The 18,918-nt window shown below is 41.6% G+C and overlaps 2 protein-coding genes and 1 long non-coding RNA gene across 7 annotated transcripts in view; 1 reads left to right on the top strand and 2 right to left on the bottom strand.

Annotated features, from left to right (window-relative positions):
* Positions 1-8,680, bottom strand: part of LOC5513456 — a 72,506-nt gene extending 63,826 nt beyond the window's left edge. The window contains exons 1-9 of one of the 5 annotated variants that reach the window (XM_048722876.1): positions 8,493-8,680; positions 7,112-7,184; positions 3,657-3,749; positions 2,559-2,882; positions 1,909-2,019; positions 1,573-1,683; positions 1,347-1,439; positions 970-1,254; positions 323-511 (exon numbers count right to left, since the gene is read on the bottom strand). In XM_048722876.1, the coding sequence (XP_048578833.1) occupies positions 323-511; positions 970-1,254; positions 1,347-1,439; positions 1,573-1,683; positions 1,909-2,019; positions 2,559-2,882; positions 3,657-3,749; positions 7,112-7,169 (1,264 nt within the window). In that variant the 5' untranslated portion in view covers positions 7,170-7,184; positions 8,493-8,680. Of the gene's footprint in view, positions 1-322; positions 512-969; positions 1,255-1,346; positions 1,440-1,572; positions 1,684-1,908; positions 2,020-2,558; positions 2,883-3,656; positions 4,590-7,111; positions 7,185-8,492 lie in introns of all 5 variants that reach the window. The other 4 variants (XM_048722875.1, XM_032383007.2, XM_032383008.2 and 1 more) reach the window with 4 other exon arrangements.
* Positions 8,681-9,077: 397 nt separating this feature from the next.
* Positions 9,078-11,406, top strand: LOC116618872. The gene is made up of 2 exons (XR_004296380.2): positions 9,078-9,446; positions 11,161-11,406. It is a non-coding gene; the product is annotated as an uncharacterized LOC116618872 (long non-coding RNA).
* LOC5513457 (mediator of RNA polymerase II transcription subunit 15) lies at positions 11,359-17,839 on the bottom strand. Its single transcript, XM_048722878.1, has 3 exons — positions 17,713-17,839; positions 16,085-16,169; positions 11,359-15,756 (listed from the first exon to the last, which is right to left on the bottom strand). The coding sequence occupies exons 2-3, from the start codon at positions 16,146-16,148 to the stop codon at positions 11,870-11,872; spliced, it is 3,951 nt and encodes a 1,316-aa protein (XP_048578835.1). The 5' UTR covers positions 16,149-16,169; positions 17,713-17,839; the 3' UTR covers positions 11,359-11,869.
* Between the last annotated feature and the right edge of the window lie 1,079 nt (positions 17,840-18,918).

Here is an 18,918-nt window from a genome sequence, read left to right on the forward strand (position 1 = left end):
AATGGTCTGGCTATGAAGCGACTGAACTGGTATATATTCATTTATCCAAAGTAAACAATATGAAATTAATTCTTAAATAACCTATTTTTCTATTTATATTATAATTATTGTCAGAATTATGAACATCTTTATTGATTATATTTTTCCCCATTATCATCATTATCTTGATCACCAACAACAGCCTTGTAATTATAATCACCACCAGCAACGGAAGCAATTATTACCAAAATCGTCATCTTCGTCATCACCAAAATTGTCATCACCATCATCATAAAAACATCATCACCATCATCATAACCACCATCATTAAAATCATTAGTACCAAGCATCCTAAGAGCAGTCTTCTTGTATGCGTTGACGGCGGTAGCGATCTCTTTCAGGTCAATCCTGGGGAAGACTTGAGCACCCGGTGCGTTGTAGATGGGCTTGGGGATCTCGCTGTACTTGGCTTTGGGTATTTCAGGTACTTGTGGTGTCTCTTTCACCTTGCTTACAGTCCCGGTCGCGAGATCTTTTAGAAGAATTGAAAGTATGAAATGTTATACAGAATATTAACATCGCCAGCGCCATTACTGCCAAAAAAGCCATCATGGCTGACCAAGTTGGGTGAAGAAAATCGCCTACGTTTCTTATCTTTTGGAGATTAGTTATATTAGAACTAGATTAGTATAGGAGGAAACAATAAATTGGTAATAAGGTTTCCCTTTTGAGCAGAATAACGAAGGTTTTTTTTTATTTAAGAATGCATCCAAAGAATATATTTATACAGTAATTTCATTTCAAAACGGCTTTTGTATGGTGTAGATAAGAATTTGTTTGTTATTGAACATAGATGAATAGCAAATGAAAATGTATGTTGTTCGAATTAAAGGGATCAAGTCAGGGCGTCTACCCCAAGGCCCCAAGTAGCAGGTCTAGAATGAGTAGTGAGTGGTTGAGCCACGTTAGGCTACGTTCACACGAACATACCTTCTGCCAAGTTAGCGCCGGATCCAGACTCGAAGTCTTCCGAAGCAGAAGAGGGCTGCTGACCAGAGCCAGACTCAGCAGAGTCAGGCACTGCGGGCTCAGCAATCTCGTCCTTCTTTGTGATTGGTGCGGCAGTAGCCTCGGCAAGATGTTCAGCAGGCTCGCCCTGGATCATATTTGCACCGGAAGCGGAAGAAGACCAAACATCACTGACGGCACTTCCGCCGGAAGCAGCCTCACCACTAGCGGCGATATGGGATTTCTTCCAGATAGGCTTCACGTTATCTAAAAGACATGTAGTAGTTATCTCAAGTAAACCATAACTATCCTCGTGGATGGCATCATTAGGAAACAAAGGAAGTCTATTTGATACATACAGTCTGCATGTTCTGTTGAGCCGGAACTGACAGCGTCACCGGAAGTCTCGTCAAGACCACTAGCTTCAAGACCGGAAGACTCGTCTTTGACTTCTGCAAACAAAAACAAGCACATGTCAGGCTTGTGAAGTTTAACACGTTTTAGAGGTCAAGATTAATAGCGCAGCGCTTGCGCACAAGAAAAACAATAAAAACAACCGGATGTGATGACCGGAAGTTGACTTACTGCAGAAGTGACATGACTTTTTGCACTGCACGTGCATGAGCTCGGCGAAGTTCTGACAGTACATGTTCTTGGCCATGTCCGGACATGAGTCATACATGTCCTCGCATTCATCTGACGGAAAGGAGTTAGAAATTCATGAGTCATACATGTCCTCGCATTTATCTGACAGAAAGGGTTAATCAATTTATGAGTCCTACATATCCTCACTTTCATCTGACAGAAAGGGGTTAGAAATTCATGTGTCTTACCCTCTCTTTATAATAAAAAATTGTAATGTTGGGATGTAGTAAAAAATGTGAATATAAATAAAGAAATGAGTGAAATATACTGGCGTACCTTCCTTAATCTGTATTTTCTTGGCTTTCAGCCCTTGGAAAACTGGGACGGACTGCATGCCAGCCACGGGGAACCCGGTAGAAGGATCTATCTGCTGCCCAGCATTTGGATCTGTAAATGAGAGAAACGAAAAAGGCCAAAATAATTAGGAATAGAAAAATGAAATTGATTAAGGAATTGGTTAAAGAAATCAAGAAGAGGTACAAAAAGGAAATAGCTAAGTGCATTGGATGTCTGTATCAGAATTCTTTAATGCTGCTTTATTTATCAAGACTTCTCTGTGGGATAGTGAATACATAGATAGTGCAGGCCCGGGCTCGTGCACATCAGAAGCTCAGTAAATAAAAGTCGCCTGCTTTGCAGGATGAGTCCCAATGACTGTCCTCCCCCTGCTCGTTATTGTGCTTCTGCATTATTTGCAGATAAAAATGCAAAATAAACATTCAACAACAACTATAACAACTGCCAAAGATATTGTAAACATGCCGTTGGAATTCATTTTCTATCAACTTTATTGCTAGTTCTATCAGCAGGACGAAAACACTTAGCCAACAGTCGCAAAACGATCGGATTGCCTTTGACTCTCTCATATTGCATTGTGGGCTCGGACTAAGAAGCGCCCTGTACAAGAGAACGATTATGTTTCTTACTCATATACTGGTTGGACGCTGGATAGACCGGCAAATTAGCTTGCGGGCTCTGATAAGCCTGGAACTGACTGGCGTCGAGCTGCGAAGCCTCGCTTGGATACGCCATGGCCGGGGCCTGTGGTATGTTTAATGCGGCAGCCTGGGAAGCATCAGCCTGGGGTTGTTGGTCCGCCTGTGTTGCGAATGGTGCCGCAATGGGGGCCTGGGAAAGCTGTTGTGTAAGTTGGTTATTCTGCATTGAATCCATTGAAGGCTGCATGAACGATAGCTGGAACTGGGGGTCCTGTGCTTGGACGGGGGGTACGACGCTCTTTTTGCCCATTGCTAAGCGATGAGAAATAACTTTTTTAGCTAAATTAAAACACATCACGAGGGAATAGAAAAGGAGGTTGGACAAAAGGTTAGTAAGGTAATTCTTTTTTTCAATGCCAGGATCTTTTTTAAATTCAGCTTGTTTCAAAATGTTTTAAGTCGTAGCATCGGGACGAGGTATTATTTTGTACAAAGGCTAGTGCAAACACATTACCCGTGGAGCAAGCTTTAGCGTATTTATCACTTATTTATAATTATCATACACTCTATTGTTGCCCGGGTTAATGAAAACCATTTTAAATCAAATGCAAACCTTATCATTTAAATTATCCGGATCTTACCAAAAGGAAAATATTACTTTAGACATTCATAACAGAACAATTAAAGTACGAACGGGCACAACAAGCAAATCAATCACACTTTGAGGCAATGCAGTGGTTAACCTTTATTAACAGTAGTTATTGTGTTAAAAAGACAAACAAAACAACACATTAGGGTTTTACATGCAGCTTTACAATACGCAGGTGATCCTAAAGATACCGAGTTAAAAGAAGTACAACCGCGCATACGCAACACATATATTAGTCACCGAAAGCTGCAGACTTTTGTGACTGAAGTTGCATATATCAAAAAAATGGAAAAAAAGCAGCACAGTCTAAGACAAAAGACCACAAAAAGAATTTATCTAAACACTTGCATGCTCATAATACCACAAGTCGACCTCTAATCGAATCATCAATTACCCGGCATGCTCTTCTCGAACATCCTATCACGTGAGTGGCCTACCTGTGACGTCATCAGGTCTTGGTACGCTAGTTTTCTTGACAATATCCGCGTCGTAAAGTGATGCGTCGTTAAAGCTCTTGGGTTTCGGCGCCGCTATGGAATCGCGAACAGAACTGTCATTCTCTTCAACTTGGTCCGTAACCGCTTGTGAACTCTCCGGCAGAATTGCGGATTTCTTGGTATTTACATCTGTAACGCTGTCATCCTTTGTCTCCGTCGTAGTTTGTTCCGTTTGCGCTGGCGTTTGTACGAGCGCTGCGGTATTTTGTAGTTGCGTTTGCGCCGCTAAGTCTTGTTGCGTCTGCGCAGTGGCGTCTTGCGTTTGTGTAAGCGCCGCGGCGTCTTGTTGCGTTTGCGTCACGGCGTCTTGCGTTTGTGTTAGCGCCGCGGCATCTTGTTGCGTTTGCGTCGTGGCGTCTTGCGTTTGTGTTAGCGCCGCGGCGTCTTGTTGCGTTTGCGTCGTGGCGTCTTGCGTTTGCGTTAACGCCGCGGCGTCTTGTTGCGTTTGCGTCGTGGCGTCTTGCGTTTGTGTCAGCGCCGCGGCGTCTTGTTGCGTTTGCGTCGTGGCGTCTTGCGTTTGCGTTAACGCCGCGGCTTCTGGTTGCGTTTGCGTCGTGGCGTCTTGCGTTTGCGTTAATGCCGCAGTGGTTTGCGTCTTTTGCGGGGTAACATCCGCCTCGCCAACAACAGGCGTATTTGTCGCTAGCTCCACCGCAGTAGCGGTATCCCCGCTAGGTGGGCCCTTAGGGGTACTAATCGATTTGTCGTCGGTGGACTTCGGGAGGTCGCCCGAGCTTGTCCATAGTCCCGAGCCCGAGTTATCGTCAGAGTCGTCTAGGTGTTGTTTCGTCAAACTAGTCGCCGTCGGGTCGTTGAATATCTCCACTAATAGTGGGTCTGGTGCAGTTCGCTTGTTCACAGCGCCTCGCAAGTCTAAAATGCCAGTTAGGGTTAATGCATTAGCAGGTCAAACAAGTTACACGGCGACGGCAGGAGCGACCATTCCACTGCGAGCTTCTTCGGCTTGTTCAATAAAATTCTTTTGACTTGCTGTACTGAAGAGGAGCTCTTTCACCCGTTGAAATATATCATATTGGCCCTAGAGGTACTAGAAAAAGCTCTTTGCAAAAACTTATCTGTAATCCCGTTGAAAATTTCAACAACCGGATTCGTCAAAGGTGAAGTTTTTGGAGATGCAAAGGCTTGAATAATGAAGGCCTCCTGAGTTCCTTATCCGAAGAGAAAATATAGAAAATTATTCTACCTTGCTCACCGCGCGAAGAATAGCCGCTCCATTCGTCCAATTAAATAATTAGTATTATTAGTAGCTTATTAGCACCACACGGGTTAGTATTGTTATCACTGACTCAACACCCTGCACCTTCGTAAATACCATCGTGTTATACCCATATTATATATCGTGTTATATATGCTAAAGGAATGGACATGGCTAAACAATGACATGTTTGACAAGCAAGAAGTAAGAACAACCTAGAAGGGGTTCAAAGAGATTAATTAAAAAGAATAAGAGGATGATAAAAAGAATGATGATCAATAAAGAGCAAAATAATGATAAGGATTATAACGGGAACGACAACAATGTGATTAACAATGATGATTATGAAAATAATGGCAACGATGCCTATCGTCGATGAAAGAAGACGAATAATCTACGAATATGATGATGATGATGATTATAATCGCATGATGATAGCGAAGATAACGATGATGACGACACTGATGATGGTGATGGCAACAAAAAAGGTTGAATAAGAAGAATTATGAGGACCAACAACAACGATGACGTGGATGATTATAAAGATTGATGGAGATGGTTATGGTGATGGTGATGACGATGAGGGGGAGGAAGAGAAGGAGGAGGAGAAAAAGAAATAATTAGGATTATAATGACGATGATTTATGTACACGATGTAACCAATTAACCCATAGCCGCTTATATTCCCCGGTTAAATTGGCATGACATCTTGGCTCTTTGATACTATTTCCAGCGCAGAATAAATGATTCGCCAGTACGACACTGTCACGCAACACAAGACACATAGCGGCTTGAAGCAATTGTTCAGTCACGCAGGTTACCAATAACGTAAGTCAAGTATGTGTCACGTAACGGTTCAAACTGTGGTAATTGTATCGTAATGTTCAACTTGTACTTTCCGGATACAGTTTTGTGTTTGGTACAGTAATACCACGGCTGTATCTTATTTAAGCCGGCTTTCCACTAGCGAAGGGAAAGGAGTCGAAAAGGTTAAAGTCAAATCAGGGTTCAGTCAAATCCGCGTTCCCTTCCATCCGCGTTTTCCTTTTAGCTTTTCATATTTTACGCTCCCTTTGCTAGTGGAAATAAGCAATTATGGAAAGAAAAGTGCGTTATATTGTAGAGTATTCTTAGTCGATTATGGATCACTGATGCCGTATCATTGATAACGCATCGAGGGCTTCGCCATGAGATCACGTAATAACTATGGCGCTAAGAGAAAGCAATCGCCATGATAATAGATAGGAAAAAAGGCGACTAAATTCTTGTGGTATTTTTAAGATTGATTCGGCGCAGAAGCATCGATGAGAAGGCGTGATGTATAAACAGGTGCCGAGCGAAGGAATAAAAAACACCAAAGGAACAATAGAAAGAATAAATAAAATGTATTATCTTTTACTCTATTGTATCTATTTTTTATCAACAAAATAAAATCGTTCGAAATACCGGGACGAACTATTTCGATTGTGATATTCACTAGGGAAGGACTTTTTCTGGATGGATAAGCTCATAACAGGTGGTCTTTTTTACAGGTGAATAACTAAACAACGATCGTGGGATATCAGGGTTATTGACCTCAAGTACAGAGTGTAATAGCCGTCGGACTTTAGTATTAACAAGCATAACGTTTGTAAAATTGCTGGTTGTGTCTTTCATTTAGATGTTTTAGCGCGTGTATGTAACTGCACGTCCGTGTAACAGTTAATTCCAATGGTTTTTTTTGAAAATAATATTTCGTGGACAAAAATAACATCATGTTATACAATCCAGGATTCCTCAATCAAATATAGTATTTTTATCATATAATGACGAGGTATAAAACCTGCAAACTGGATTTATATAAGAAATAGCTTTTTCCCAAACCGTTTTAACTATCAGTTTAGGAATAAGATAACAAAGTTTTGGGTGAGTCACAAGATTTTAAAGTCACGTGATATGAAGCATTCGTAATATTTTTGACGACAGCATTTTTTTCCTTTTATTTTGTGGTGGAATATCACTAAAACCACCTCAAAAGAGGCAGTATTGAGGCTATTATGATACTATAGACTATACCATTTTTTCTATACCCCGTTTTTGAGGACAAATTGGAAAAAGGGGGGAAAAGGTGGATTTACAAATTTTGCAAGTCAAGAAAGGGTAAAGAATAACATGTCGAATAGACTTAAGGAAGACTTACCTCTAGCCGTCGTCATGGGAACAAGGCAAACTACGAGAACTAATAGTCCCAAACCCATGATTCCGCAATGAACCTGCAGACGGTAAATACGCGTTAGTCTGGGTGTAGCGCCCGATTACATTTATTTCACTAATTGTCGAACCGACGTTATGTAGACCCTCGTACCCTGTTGCACGACTTGTAGAACAGATATAATTTCGCAATATACCAAAAACATTATATTAGCAGTAGATGATTTTTTTTCTGGTATAATTAAGATGCAATTCTAGCCATAAACATTTCTCAACTTTCATTTCTCATAAACTACAATTCATCGCAGGCATGGTGTGATTAGGTGACCTGATATCTTATGACTGCTGTGGACAACATTACTTTAATAGATTTTGTAACCGACAAGCTCTAATTACGTCCAGAAAAAGGACAGTGCTTCGAAAGCTGGGAACTTCTTTTAAAAACGGGGGATACAATATGGAGGATCGTCCTTTGATTGTAAGTGTATAAGCTGCTCAGAAAAAAAAATAAGCATTTCTTGTGCTACCATCAAAATTAAATGTAATTAGTTGAGCAATTATTCCTTTTGTGACAATTAACACAAAGTCTTATACATGTGGGTTGTGTTGTCAATGGTTTATCGAACTAAAGTGCTGTCAAGTATTTTGATTGTTCCCTTTTTGACATCCAATCAGCAATATATGGATCAACATTGGAACTGTTTATAACCATATAACCATATTTGACATTTATGCCAATTAGAAGACTTCTCTGTTGCTGGGAAGAACGATGAACAAAATATAGTAAGTATATCAGAGGTAACTGAAGACTGGAAATCGACTCTGCCAAATTTCGTCTTTAATAAGACTTCTTCAGGGCAGAGTCTGCCCTGAAGAAGTCTTATTAAAGACGAAAATTTGGCAGAGTCGATTTCCAGTTTTTGGTGTATTGTATTCATTGTTCTGGTACGAGATCGCGACAGTTTGGGCTTTTTGATTCTAGAGGTAACTGAAGCGTATAGGAAACTTGTATTCCTTGTAAAAATAAAAAGATTTATATACTCCTCTCCCTTTCTTGGGTCATCTTGCAAGTTTTTGCATTTTATATTACAATAGCATAAGGTAGCCTTACAATAAATTCCTGTGTATGGGATATGTTCCACATTGATTATTACAGCCTAAAGATTTGCTATGAATGTTGACATATTTCGTAAAAAGAAAACATCTGCAGAAACAAGTGATCTACTCAGTGACAAACATAGATTTCCTTGAATGTACGTTTTAACAAGCGTGACTAAGCGAACTAGGAGAGCAACGATGAGGCGCGTACATCGCACGCAGCGCTCCTTCCTTCCTCCCTGAACTCGCAATTATCTGCAGAACACACTCACCCTGAGGGCTTAAGGACCAGCGTCTTAAAAACTTTCTTCACGCACAACAATCCTCCTTAATACATGGAGCCAACGGCCTTGGTTTCGTACAATTTAGGGGGATATTTTCCCCGTTTCCTCGCGTTAATTTTCGTTGAATTGGGAAAGTTACGAACTCAGGGGGTTAGGTGCCATTACCACATCGCATGTACATCTGATGAGGTCATCTGGACTTTCTGAAACCAACGGGTGGACCTAATCATGCATTCTGGGACTTCTGTTATTCCCAGAAAGGTTCACTTCACAGGAAACAATGGCAAATGGGCTCGGCGGTTTCTGCGAACTCAATCTTTGCATCTGAAAATGCAATATAAAGAGGACTTGAAATCAAAGTGTAAAGAAGGACCTTATGATTTCCTATCAGACATAGCACCTGTAGGTTTTGGAAACCTCCGATCAAAAGATCAACATTCTATTTTAGGAATCTCTTGCGAAATCTTTCCACAGGAAAGCCTCTAAATTCATGAGACTTTATCATGGAAATTCCTGATGTATTTTTCATTATATTTATGAAACAGAATAAGAAAGATCGATGAAATCGGGTCGAATCGGTGTCTCTGTTTTTTGACTCAATCTATTATTTAACCTGTTACCTAAACAATCGAAAATTCTGACAAGAACCACATGCTATTTGGCAGAGCAGAACATAACAAACACAGTAATCCAATCAGAGGCCCGGTATTAAAATGGCGAGGAGAGGGTCACACTAAAACAAAGCATCTGATTGGCTTGGGGCGTGTTTTAGATGTATTAGCTCTTAAAACTGGAGACAGACAGAGGTGCAAAAATAAAGCGATTGTAAGACATGGGAGGAGACTAGCTCCTCAAAGCCAGCTTTTCTCTGGCAAGGGAAAAGAGACGGAAAACAAAGCGGGAATTTAAGAGCTTGCAGTGTGTGTAAAAATCACACGAAACGTAAGTGAAGCCGAAACGGAGAAGGAAGAAAAGAAACCGTTACCATCTTTTCTTCGCCGCTTTCGCTTTCTTCGCAGCGATCTTTACACGCAAAGGCATCTTATGTGTCCGCTTGCATTTTTTACGCACCGATCTTCACACGCAAAAGCATCTAACGTCTACGCTTGTGTCGGTTTCGCACCGATCTTCCCACGCAAAGCAAGTATCCGTCTCCGCTGCTTTCTCGGTCTGTACTTTCGTCCCTAGTGAAAATAATAGTCATCTGGAGGAGAACAACGCACCATCTTCATATGTATTTTGGAATTTGGTAAAAGGAAAAGAGCCGATGGTGCTTGAAATTATCAGGGAAAGGATAGACACGCGCTCGGTTGTTAGAAGCACGACTGGTCTGGCGAAAACCTTTGTGGTCAATTGTAGCAAGGAGTGCAAAACTGTGTAACTTCTAAGTCTTTTGTGATGGAGTACTTCTAAAATTAAACTAGAATGGATAGCGAAGGTCATTTCCCCATCTTTCCTTACTATTTCGAAAATAAGATATTTAAACACCAAAAAGGGGCTGCAAACCGTAATCGTTCGAATGAGCGCCTCCTTTAAATAAACGCCTTGCCTAAAATGAAAAGTATAAATAAACGCCTTCGCCGAATAAGCGCCTCGCCTCGGAGTAAAATATGAGTAATTTCCTCCCTCAAACAAGCGGCTTGCCTTAAAGTAAAATATGAGTAACTTCCTCCCTCAAACAACCGGCTTGCCTTACTGAAAGTAAAATATGAGTAACTTGCTCCCTCAAACAAGCGGCTTGCCTTAAAGTAAAATATGAGTAACTTCCTCCCTCAAACAAGCGGCTTATCTTAAAGTGAAATATGAGTAACTTGCTCCCTCAAACAAGCGGCTTGCCTTAAAGTAAAATATGAGTAACTTGCTCCCTCAAACAAGCGGCTTGCCTTAAAGTAAAATATGAGTAACTTGCTCCCTCAAACAAGCGGCTTGCCTTAAAGTAAAATATGAGTAACTTCCTCCCTCAAACAAGCGGCTTGCCTTAAAGTAAAATATGAGTAACTTCCTCCCTCAAACAAGTGGCTTATCTTAAAGTGAAATATGAGTAACTTCCTCCCTCAAACAAGCGGCTTGCCTTAAAGTAAAATATGAGTAACTTCCTCCCTCAAACAAGCGGCTTGCCTTAAAGTAAAATATGAGTAACTTGCTCCCTCAAACAAGCGGCTTGCCTTAAAGTAAAATATGAGTAACTTCCTCCCTCAAACAAGCGGCTTATCTTAAAGTGAAATATGAGTAACTTCCTCCCTCAAACAAGCGGCTTGCCTTAAAGTAAAATATGATTAACTTGCTCCCTCAAACAAGCGGCTTATCTTAAAGTGAAATATGAGTAATTTCCTCCCTCAAACAAGCGGCTTGCCTTAAAGTAAAATATGAGTAACTTCCTCCCTCAAACAAGCGGCTTGCCTTAAAGTAAAATATGAGTAACTTGCTCCCTCAAACAAGCGGCTTGCCTTAAAGTAAAATATGAGTAACTTCCTCCCTCAAACAAGCGGCTTATCTTAAAGTGAAATATGAGTAACTTCCTCCCTCAAACAAGCGGCTTGCCTTAAAGTAAAATACGAGTAACTTCCTCCCTCAAACAAGCGGCTTGCCTTAAAGTAAAATATGAGTAACTTGCTCCCTCGATTAAGCGCCTAATCTGAACGTGTTGCATTTATAGGCTCAGATGACAAGGGAGACTGTAATATCGAGTGGGGCTTGCTGTACGTCAGAAGGGAAGTAACGAAAGCTTACCGCCACAACAGCTTGTTTTGTTTTGGTTCTAAGGGGAATTCTTCCTCGTTGCGAACATATGAACCCTCCCTCCAAATTAGCGCGCACGTGGACATATGTTACATTTGATACTAGACACAGAACCTCTTCTGGATATTAATTTTATTTGAAAATAAATATTTTACACATCATGCATACCAAGAATGTCGTGATATGGGCATATGATATAACAGTTATAAAAGTATATTTGCGCGGTGTGCATGACTTACTTAGAATCTATAACTAGATACTCTATAATTGAATGGTGCAAGTTCTATAGGGTACATTTACTTCCGCGGTCGAACTTTCAAGACGAAATTGGCAAAAAGAACTTCTTTCTGCCATTTTCTGCGGCGTTTTAATTCCCTAGAGCTATTGTCTAGAATATTAATTCTAATGTTGTCTAAATATTACCATAATGATTTTCAAACAACGATTCCTAGAAAAGTGGCTTTTCCAAGGCCAGCCTTCTAATGAAAGCTGTTTATAAATACATAATATCAGTCAATTTGTTTGAAAGATTATATTACAAATAGTATATAATAATGCAAGTCAGCTAGTCAACAATTAGTCGCAGAGGAATTTCAAAGGAGATGTATATAAAAGAGAACATGCTTTTATCTGTTCGACATTCGCTTTCTTCTTCGCTTTTTCTTCTTCTTCCTTCGTCTCTTTTTCTTCTTATTGATCTCCAATAGTCTCTTCCTCGTCTTTAGCTTTGCGATCTTTGATTTCTTGTACCAGTTGGTGCTTGGCAAATACGGTGTTCTCTTTCGTAAAGTAACTGGATATGAGCCCAAGCTACTAGCTGGTCTGGTGTCTATCTCCAGCGGCTCAGGCGCGGTAGACAGCGCGTCAGGTTTATACGAGTGGTAAAGTGCCTCGACATGGCGGTCCAAATAGGATTGCGTTACATAAGGAAGTGACGTAGGGGTCACAGCAGCTCCATATGATGTCACGCCATGGATTGTTTCCGGTGTCGCGTATTGCGACTGTAGATAGTCTTCACTGGGGAGCTGCTCCCAGGGCTGATAGTGGAATGCACTTTGTGGCAGCTGTGTATAGCTGTAAGTCGCAGGACTTGGTGGCACTACAGCCTTGGCGTACGTAGCTTGGATCGCCGGATGGATAGTCGGCAGGGCATTGACTGGACCTGTTTGACTTGTTTCAGCACTTGTCAAACTAGTTTGACTTGAGCCCACACTTGCAGCAGCAATCTGATTCAAAACACTTTGCATGTAAGATACCTGAGCATCGTGACCTGTCAAACTGGTTGCCCCAATGTCGTCATTCAGGTCTGAACCTGTCGTACCGGTATCACCCTGGGATAGAAAGCTGCTCAGTAATGGGTCATTCTTGACGTTGACTGGTTTTCCTGTTGGGAACGCATTAGCTTTATCGCTAGCATTATTTCTAGATGTGGGCGCGGGCTTATTGCCGTAAAAGGCAGGTCTTGTAGCTGTTACAGAAGCTGTTGTCCTATTATTTGATTGAGCTGAAGGCTGAAAGCTACTGCTTGTGGGAGGAATATTCTGATTGGGCGGTTGTCCCTGGTAACCGTATGCCTGGCTTGTGTTTCTGTCCGTCTGTTGTAGGGAGTTCTGTCGCTCCTGCTGAATATCTTGCTGTTGAGATAGTGGTTGTTGCTCTTGTTGGCCAGGTGGTGATGTTGGCGACGATTTTTGTTGCTGGTTATCATTTTGCTGTTGTTGTTGCTGCTGCTGCGACTGTTGTTGATCTTGCTGCTGCTGTTGTTGTTGTTGCTGCTGTTGTTGTTGTTGTTGCGATTGTTGGTCATATTGTTGTTGTTGCTGCTGCTGCGACTGTTGTTGTTCTTGCTGCTGCTGTTGCTCCTGCAATTGTTGGCCTTGTTGTTGAGACCACTGCTGAGTAGCTACGACAGTCGGTCGAGCTTGCTGCTGGTTGTTCGAATCACTTGGTAGCTGTTGCTGGTTAAGAGTAGCTGAGGGTGCCGTCGGTCGAAGAGGCGGGAAAGGTGTCTCTGTTATATTCACTGAGAAGCGCTCGCTGCTCTCCTGATGATTCACCCCACTAGAAGAGAGCGTGGGATATTGAGAATAAAGCGGAGCCTGTTCTTGATTTTGATTATATTGCTGAGACTGAAGCTGGCTGTTTGTTTGCTGTTGTTCTGGTTGCTGCTGCTGTTGTCCACCTGGTTGTCGATTTTGTTGGCTATCCTGTTGCTGCTGTTGGTTTCCTTGGTTATACTGTTGATTATTTTCCTGTTGTTGTTGTTGTTGTTGTTGTTGTTGCTGTTGTCCAGAGTTAGGGGCCTGGGTAGGTCGTGGTTGACCAGCATCTACCGGAGTGTCAGTGATATGTAGAGAATATCTGTCACTACTCTCAGATCTGTCTAATAACTGCTGTTTGTATGTTCCATCTATTTGTTGCTGTTGTTGTTGTGTGGGTTGTGTCTGTTGTTGCTGTGATAAATACGAATAAGTAGTCCGTTCAGCCTGGGCTGATTGCGTCACATGTTGCCATGGTGATACAGTCGTCCCTAGCACGCCATCCCTCCCTACCCCGGTCAAGTCTTGGGTTGGTTCCGTCACGAGGTTTTCATTGCCTGGCTGTTTGCTATGGTCGTTTACCGCCATTTTTATCAATTCCTCCTGGAGTCGCTTTGCATTCACCTCGACTTTATTAGAATCATCATCTTGATGTCCCTGCCGCTGCTGTTGCTGTGGTGGTTCATTTTGTTGTCTAGCTTGCTGCCGCTGTTGTTGCTTATCTTGTTGTTGTTGCTGCATTTGCAGTTGTTCCAGCTGGTCTCCTCTCACAAGATTTTCCTCTGATTGATTGGCATCTGTCATTTCCTGTTGCGATGGCAACGGCAGTGTGTCTGTTGGTTTGTATGCATAGTAACTCGGTGGCCGGGGCACCGAGTCTTTCTTGAGTTTCATGACAGGAATTCTGGTCATAGCAAACCCAGCTTTGTATGCTCTAGGGGCCTGAAATCTTTGAAGCTTCAATTCACCTTGATGCTTTGATAGTGCTTGCTTTTGTTTCAACAGTCTGTTTCCTTTTATTTGCTCTTTCTGTAGTTCTCTTAGCCGTTGCTGATCTACAAGTGAATCAGGCTTAAGCACTACTGCCTTTCGCTGCCCCTTCATCTGGACATAGCTTAACTGCTTGTGCAAGTCATTCAACTTTTCTTGCTGTTTTTCCCTGAGTACTTTCTCGTTCACTTTATTCACAAGTGACCCAACCTGATTCAGGTAAAACACCATACCATTCTTCAGCATGTCAATAACACTACTCTTAGCAACAGGGGGGTCCATTCTGTTGTTACTAGGCACCCCTGCTATATGCGTTTTAGAATAAATTCTGGTATTATTCCCGGCTTTCTGAAGCGGAATTGGTGGAGGTTTTATTTTTTCAATTCCATTCCTAGCTAACTGCCCCCATTTTCCGTTTCTTTGGTCAGCCGCGTTATTGCGCTGTATACTGTGATATGTATTCTTAGCGCTAGGTATCGAAGCCTTGGCAGCACCCTTGTGGGACCAATCTCTAAAGTGCCGTCGATACGGGAGCATACTCATAGGTATTGACCTCGGGTAGGGTGTATACCAACTTTTAACCAATGGTCTCAAATTATTCCCAGTCCCAGTGAACTTCTTTTGAATTCCACGCTGTAAAAACCTCCCATAAGCATAAGCTTTCGCAGATCCATACAAACGCCTTCCGAAACGGTGCGAGGGTATCGGTTTACCGAACTGGTCTACGTACACTCTTCGGTAAGGCCCGAAGCTGCCCCGATAAGAAACTGGTAATCTTCCAGCATACATATTGTTCGGGGGCTTTCGGAACGGTCTAGAAATGCTTGGGAATAGATAGGCTTTGCTGATCGTTGTACCCTTTAGTGGCCCTCGCCAATTGTTTGGCTGTTCGACTTGGGGATAAAAAAAATGCTCCTTGTTTTGCTGATGCCTTAACGGGGCACGGAGGTGGTCATGTGAAGGCCGTGCTCGCCCTACCAACCTTGCAACTGGCCGGTATAGTGGCTTAACAACCTGCAGAGGTATTACCTGTGCAGTATTCAATGCAATGATGGGTCTTTTTATAAAAATATTGGTATTTTGGTCCAAGTTTCCGGCTCCTCTAGAATTATCGGTCTCCTGGTAGCCCCTGGCGATCTGGGCACCAGTGGATTTCTGGGAAGCACGGCTGTGAGCTCCTTTGGCATTGTGGGTATTAATTCCCTTGGCTTTACCATTTGCTTTCTGAGTAAGTTGAACGTTGTGTCCCTTTGCACTCTTAGTATTGTGAATATTGTTTCCCTTTGTATTCTGGGTATTCTGAATATTGGTTAACTTTGCATTCTGGGTATTTTGAATGTTTGCATTCTGGGTATTTTGAACATTTTTCGTCTTTCCAATCTGGGTATCTTCATCGTCTCCATCGTTACTTAAATACTTCGCAACTTTTCTTAGAATTTTGAAGTCGCTTTTGTACGAGTCGTCAGAGCGCCGTTTGTGCTTGCCTAAAAAATGAAAGACATTAAGTTTCAGATTTCCATAAACCAATGTTTTTTTTTATTAATATGATAGTCATTTCTGATACTACATAAGTCCCTAGACGCCATAGTTCTTTTTAAAGTAATAAGCAAGTGATAAAAAAAAAAATTTGGTCATTCTAATGTGATGCCATGACTTGGCCACAGTCATGACGGTGTATGAGAATCGAGAACACCATATCGAGGCAAGAATAACTTTAAACCAAGTTCTCATCACTTTATTTTATGTTTCCTTTTATTCTTGGAAGATTCCAGGCAAAACATTGTTTTTAATACTGAATTTGTACTGTCTCACCTGCCGCCTGACAGACGAGGAGCAGAACAATGAAGCAAGCGAGACAGGTGACCGTCCTCAGCATCTCTACGCCTTCACATAGTATCTACAAATAAGCGATGGTCAATAACTTATCTCTACGCCTTCACATAGTATCTACAAATAAGCGATGGCCAATAACTTATCTCTACGCCTTCACATAGTATCTACAAATAAGCGATGGTCAATAACTTATCTCTACGCCTTCACATAGTATCTACAAATAAGCGATGGTCAATAGCTTATCTCTACGCCTTCACATAGTATCTACAAATAAGCGATGGTCAATAACTTATCTCTACGCCTTCACATAGTATCTACAAAAAAGCGATGGTCAATAACTTATCTCTACGCCTTCACATAGTATCTACAAATAAGCGATGGTCAATAACTTATCTCTACGCCTTCACATAGTATCTACAAATAAGCGGTGGTCAATAACTTATCTCTACGCCTTCACATAGTATCTACAAATAAGCGATGGTCAATAACTTATCTCTACGCCTTCACATAGTATCTACAAATAAGCGATTGTCAATAACTTATCAGTTAAGGGGGTTGGATAAAGAGTTGAATGGAGCATATAAGGGTGTTTCAGTGACCCTTATAAGAAAATTGTTTTTTATCCCTTATTTTTTGGAAACCGACAAGGCAGGAAGAGTATAAGCGTATTGAACTCCTCCTCATCCTCGGGGACCCAGGGCATCGCGGAAACCAGAAGCGGTCTCACGCGCAAATACGACAGAAAGACCGAAAAAGAAGTCTGATGGAAGAAAGACGGAAAAAGGGGTCTTTGGCAGAAGAAAGACGGAAAAAGAGGTCTTTGACGGAAGAAAGACGGAAAAAGAGGTCTTTGACGGAAGGAAGACGGAAAGAGGGGTCTTTTTCCGTTTTCTTTCGTATTCGCTTATACTCCCGCTTCGGGTCTCCGCGTCACCATAGGTCGCCGAGCCCTCTACGGTTCGGTTTTAGTTAAAGCAAACTATCAAAGACAATTCTAACAGGGTTTTTTTTTTTATCAAAGACAATTCTAACAGGGTTTTTTGTTATCAAAGACAACTCTACCAGGTTTTTTTTTCTAAAACACAAAACAACCTAAAAGCGTTTATAAGCGTAGGACAGCTTTCTACGATTAAATTTGCCGAAGAACTATGTACTGATGAAGCATCTATTATATCAACCAGACTTACGAATTGCATTTTTCCTTAATTAAGTAACAAAACACAGAAAATGAATTAAAAGAAAAATACCAATTAGAGGAGTCAAAAGAAATAATATTTTGACGAAAAGGCAGTTCCCTGCAGGTAGAAAGATCAAATGTCAAAATGAAGCATCGATATTTAATGACTTTACGCTAGGACAGATAGCGGCTTCTAAAGGATTAAGATATCCATATGGAAAGCGGGATTTTATAGGAGAATCCTAAGTTGTATAGGTTAGTGATAATTGTAGCTTTGCAGCGGCTTGTGGCGAGTTTTAATAGATATGAAAATATCACACAACAACTACGGGTAAAACAAGCTATAGATACAACCCCGAGAATAATAAATACACGGGGACCTTAAAACAGGACACACAACAAAAATAATACCACACGGTAGAGTAAATACCTTCTAGCCCATAACTTCAGGCAACTACTCCGTCGCTACGATTTTTCGCGGATTCTTCAGACGCGAATAGCCGATGGCAACACGCTACATTCCACGGAGAACTCCGCTGTGTTGTCACGTGATAGACTCATGCATTATTCATTATGGTCGCAGTCGATGCGACTACCTGTTGGTTAGCATTCTTAGTAGCTCATGCGTTTGCAAAGATCGGTTTCGCCCTCATAAAACCCTAGGAAATGACAAGTTCCTACAATACATTTCTGCGCGTACTGTTAGCATTGGTGACAAGTTAAATTAACAAATGGTGCAAGAAGTCAGCTCGCACAAGCCGAGGCTTTCGTCGCTTTCAGTTTTTTTCAGAGGCTTGCGTCTTTGGTTACATTTTCCTTAATTTAGTTAATGTATATCACTTGGATATAGAATCACTTGTTTTATTTCATATTTTTTTTCCGTAAAGGTCAAGATACGAATACAGCTTTTGGATTGTTGTATAGAGAGTACCACTACAAGCGAACACTGTCCGAAAAATCATACCATTAAGTACGAATACTAAGAGGTCACCTCTATTGGACAATTGGTATTTTCCGACAGTGCCGAATAGCGTATGCGCATGCGCGTGTTTTTGCGAAAACAAACAAAATCTCAGTGTTGAATCGTTCGAAAAAGCCTGACTTCGGTCGCTGTTTTGACAAACTGTACAGGATTAAAACCATACTGTACAAAAGATGACAGATTTGCTTGATATAAGGGAGTCAAAACGAAAATTATTGCCTTAGCTTTGCGCTAGTTTTTTTAGCATTCGCCAAAATGTGACGGTTCGCCGGTAAAAAGCCGCCTTTTTAAAACAAAAAGGCTGGTTTAACCGCGAGGTACTGTAATTAGTCTTGCGTTTTCAGCAATGGCTATCTTCCCGCATTTCACCGCCATTCTTACATTGCGCGGGGTACGTTGACGTTGATGTTGTGAATCTAACAAACGTTCGCTTAACAACTCAATCCTCCGCGCAACGCAACAATGGCGAAGCCAGCAAAGTTTTTATTCGATCGGGGAATATGCTTATAAAAAAAATACGTAATTGTGTATTCGGAAATGACTGTTTTCGCCAATCAGCGTGCTCCGTTCGACAGCGTACGGAGAATATGAAAAAATGTAGGCCTTTCCTGCCAGCTTTCCTCCCCCCCCCCCCCCCCCCCTTTCCACAGGAAT

Source organism: Nematostella vectensis, chromosome 15, assembly GCF_932526225.1.
Source record: "Nematostella vectensis chromosome 15, jaNemVect1.1, whole genome shotgun sequence".
NCBI classification, from domain to species: Eukaryota; Metazoa; Cnidaria; class Anthozoa; order Actiniaria; family Edwardsiidae; genus Nematostella; species Nematostella vectensis.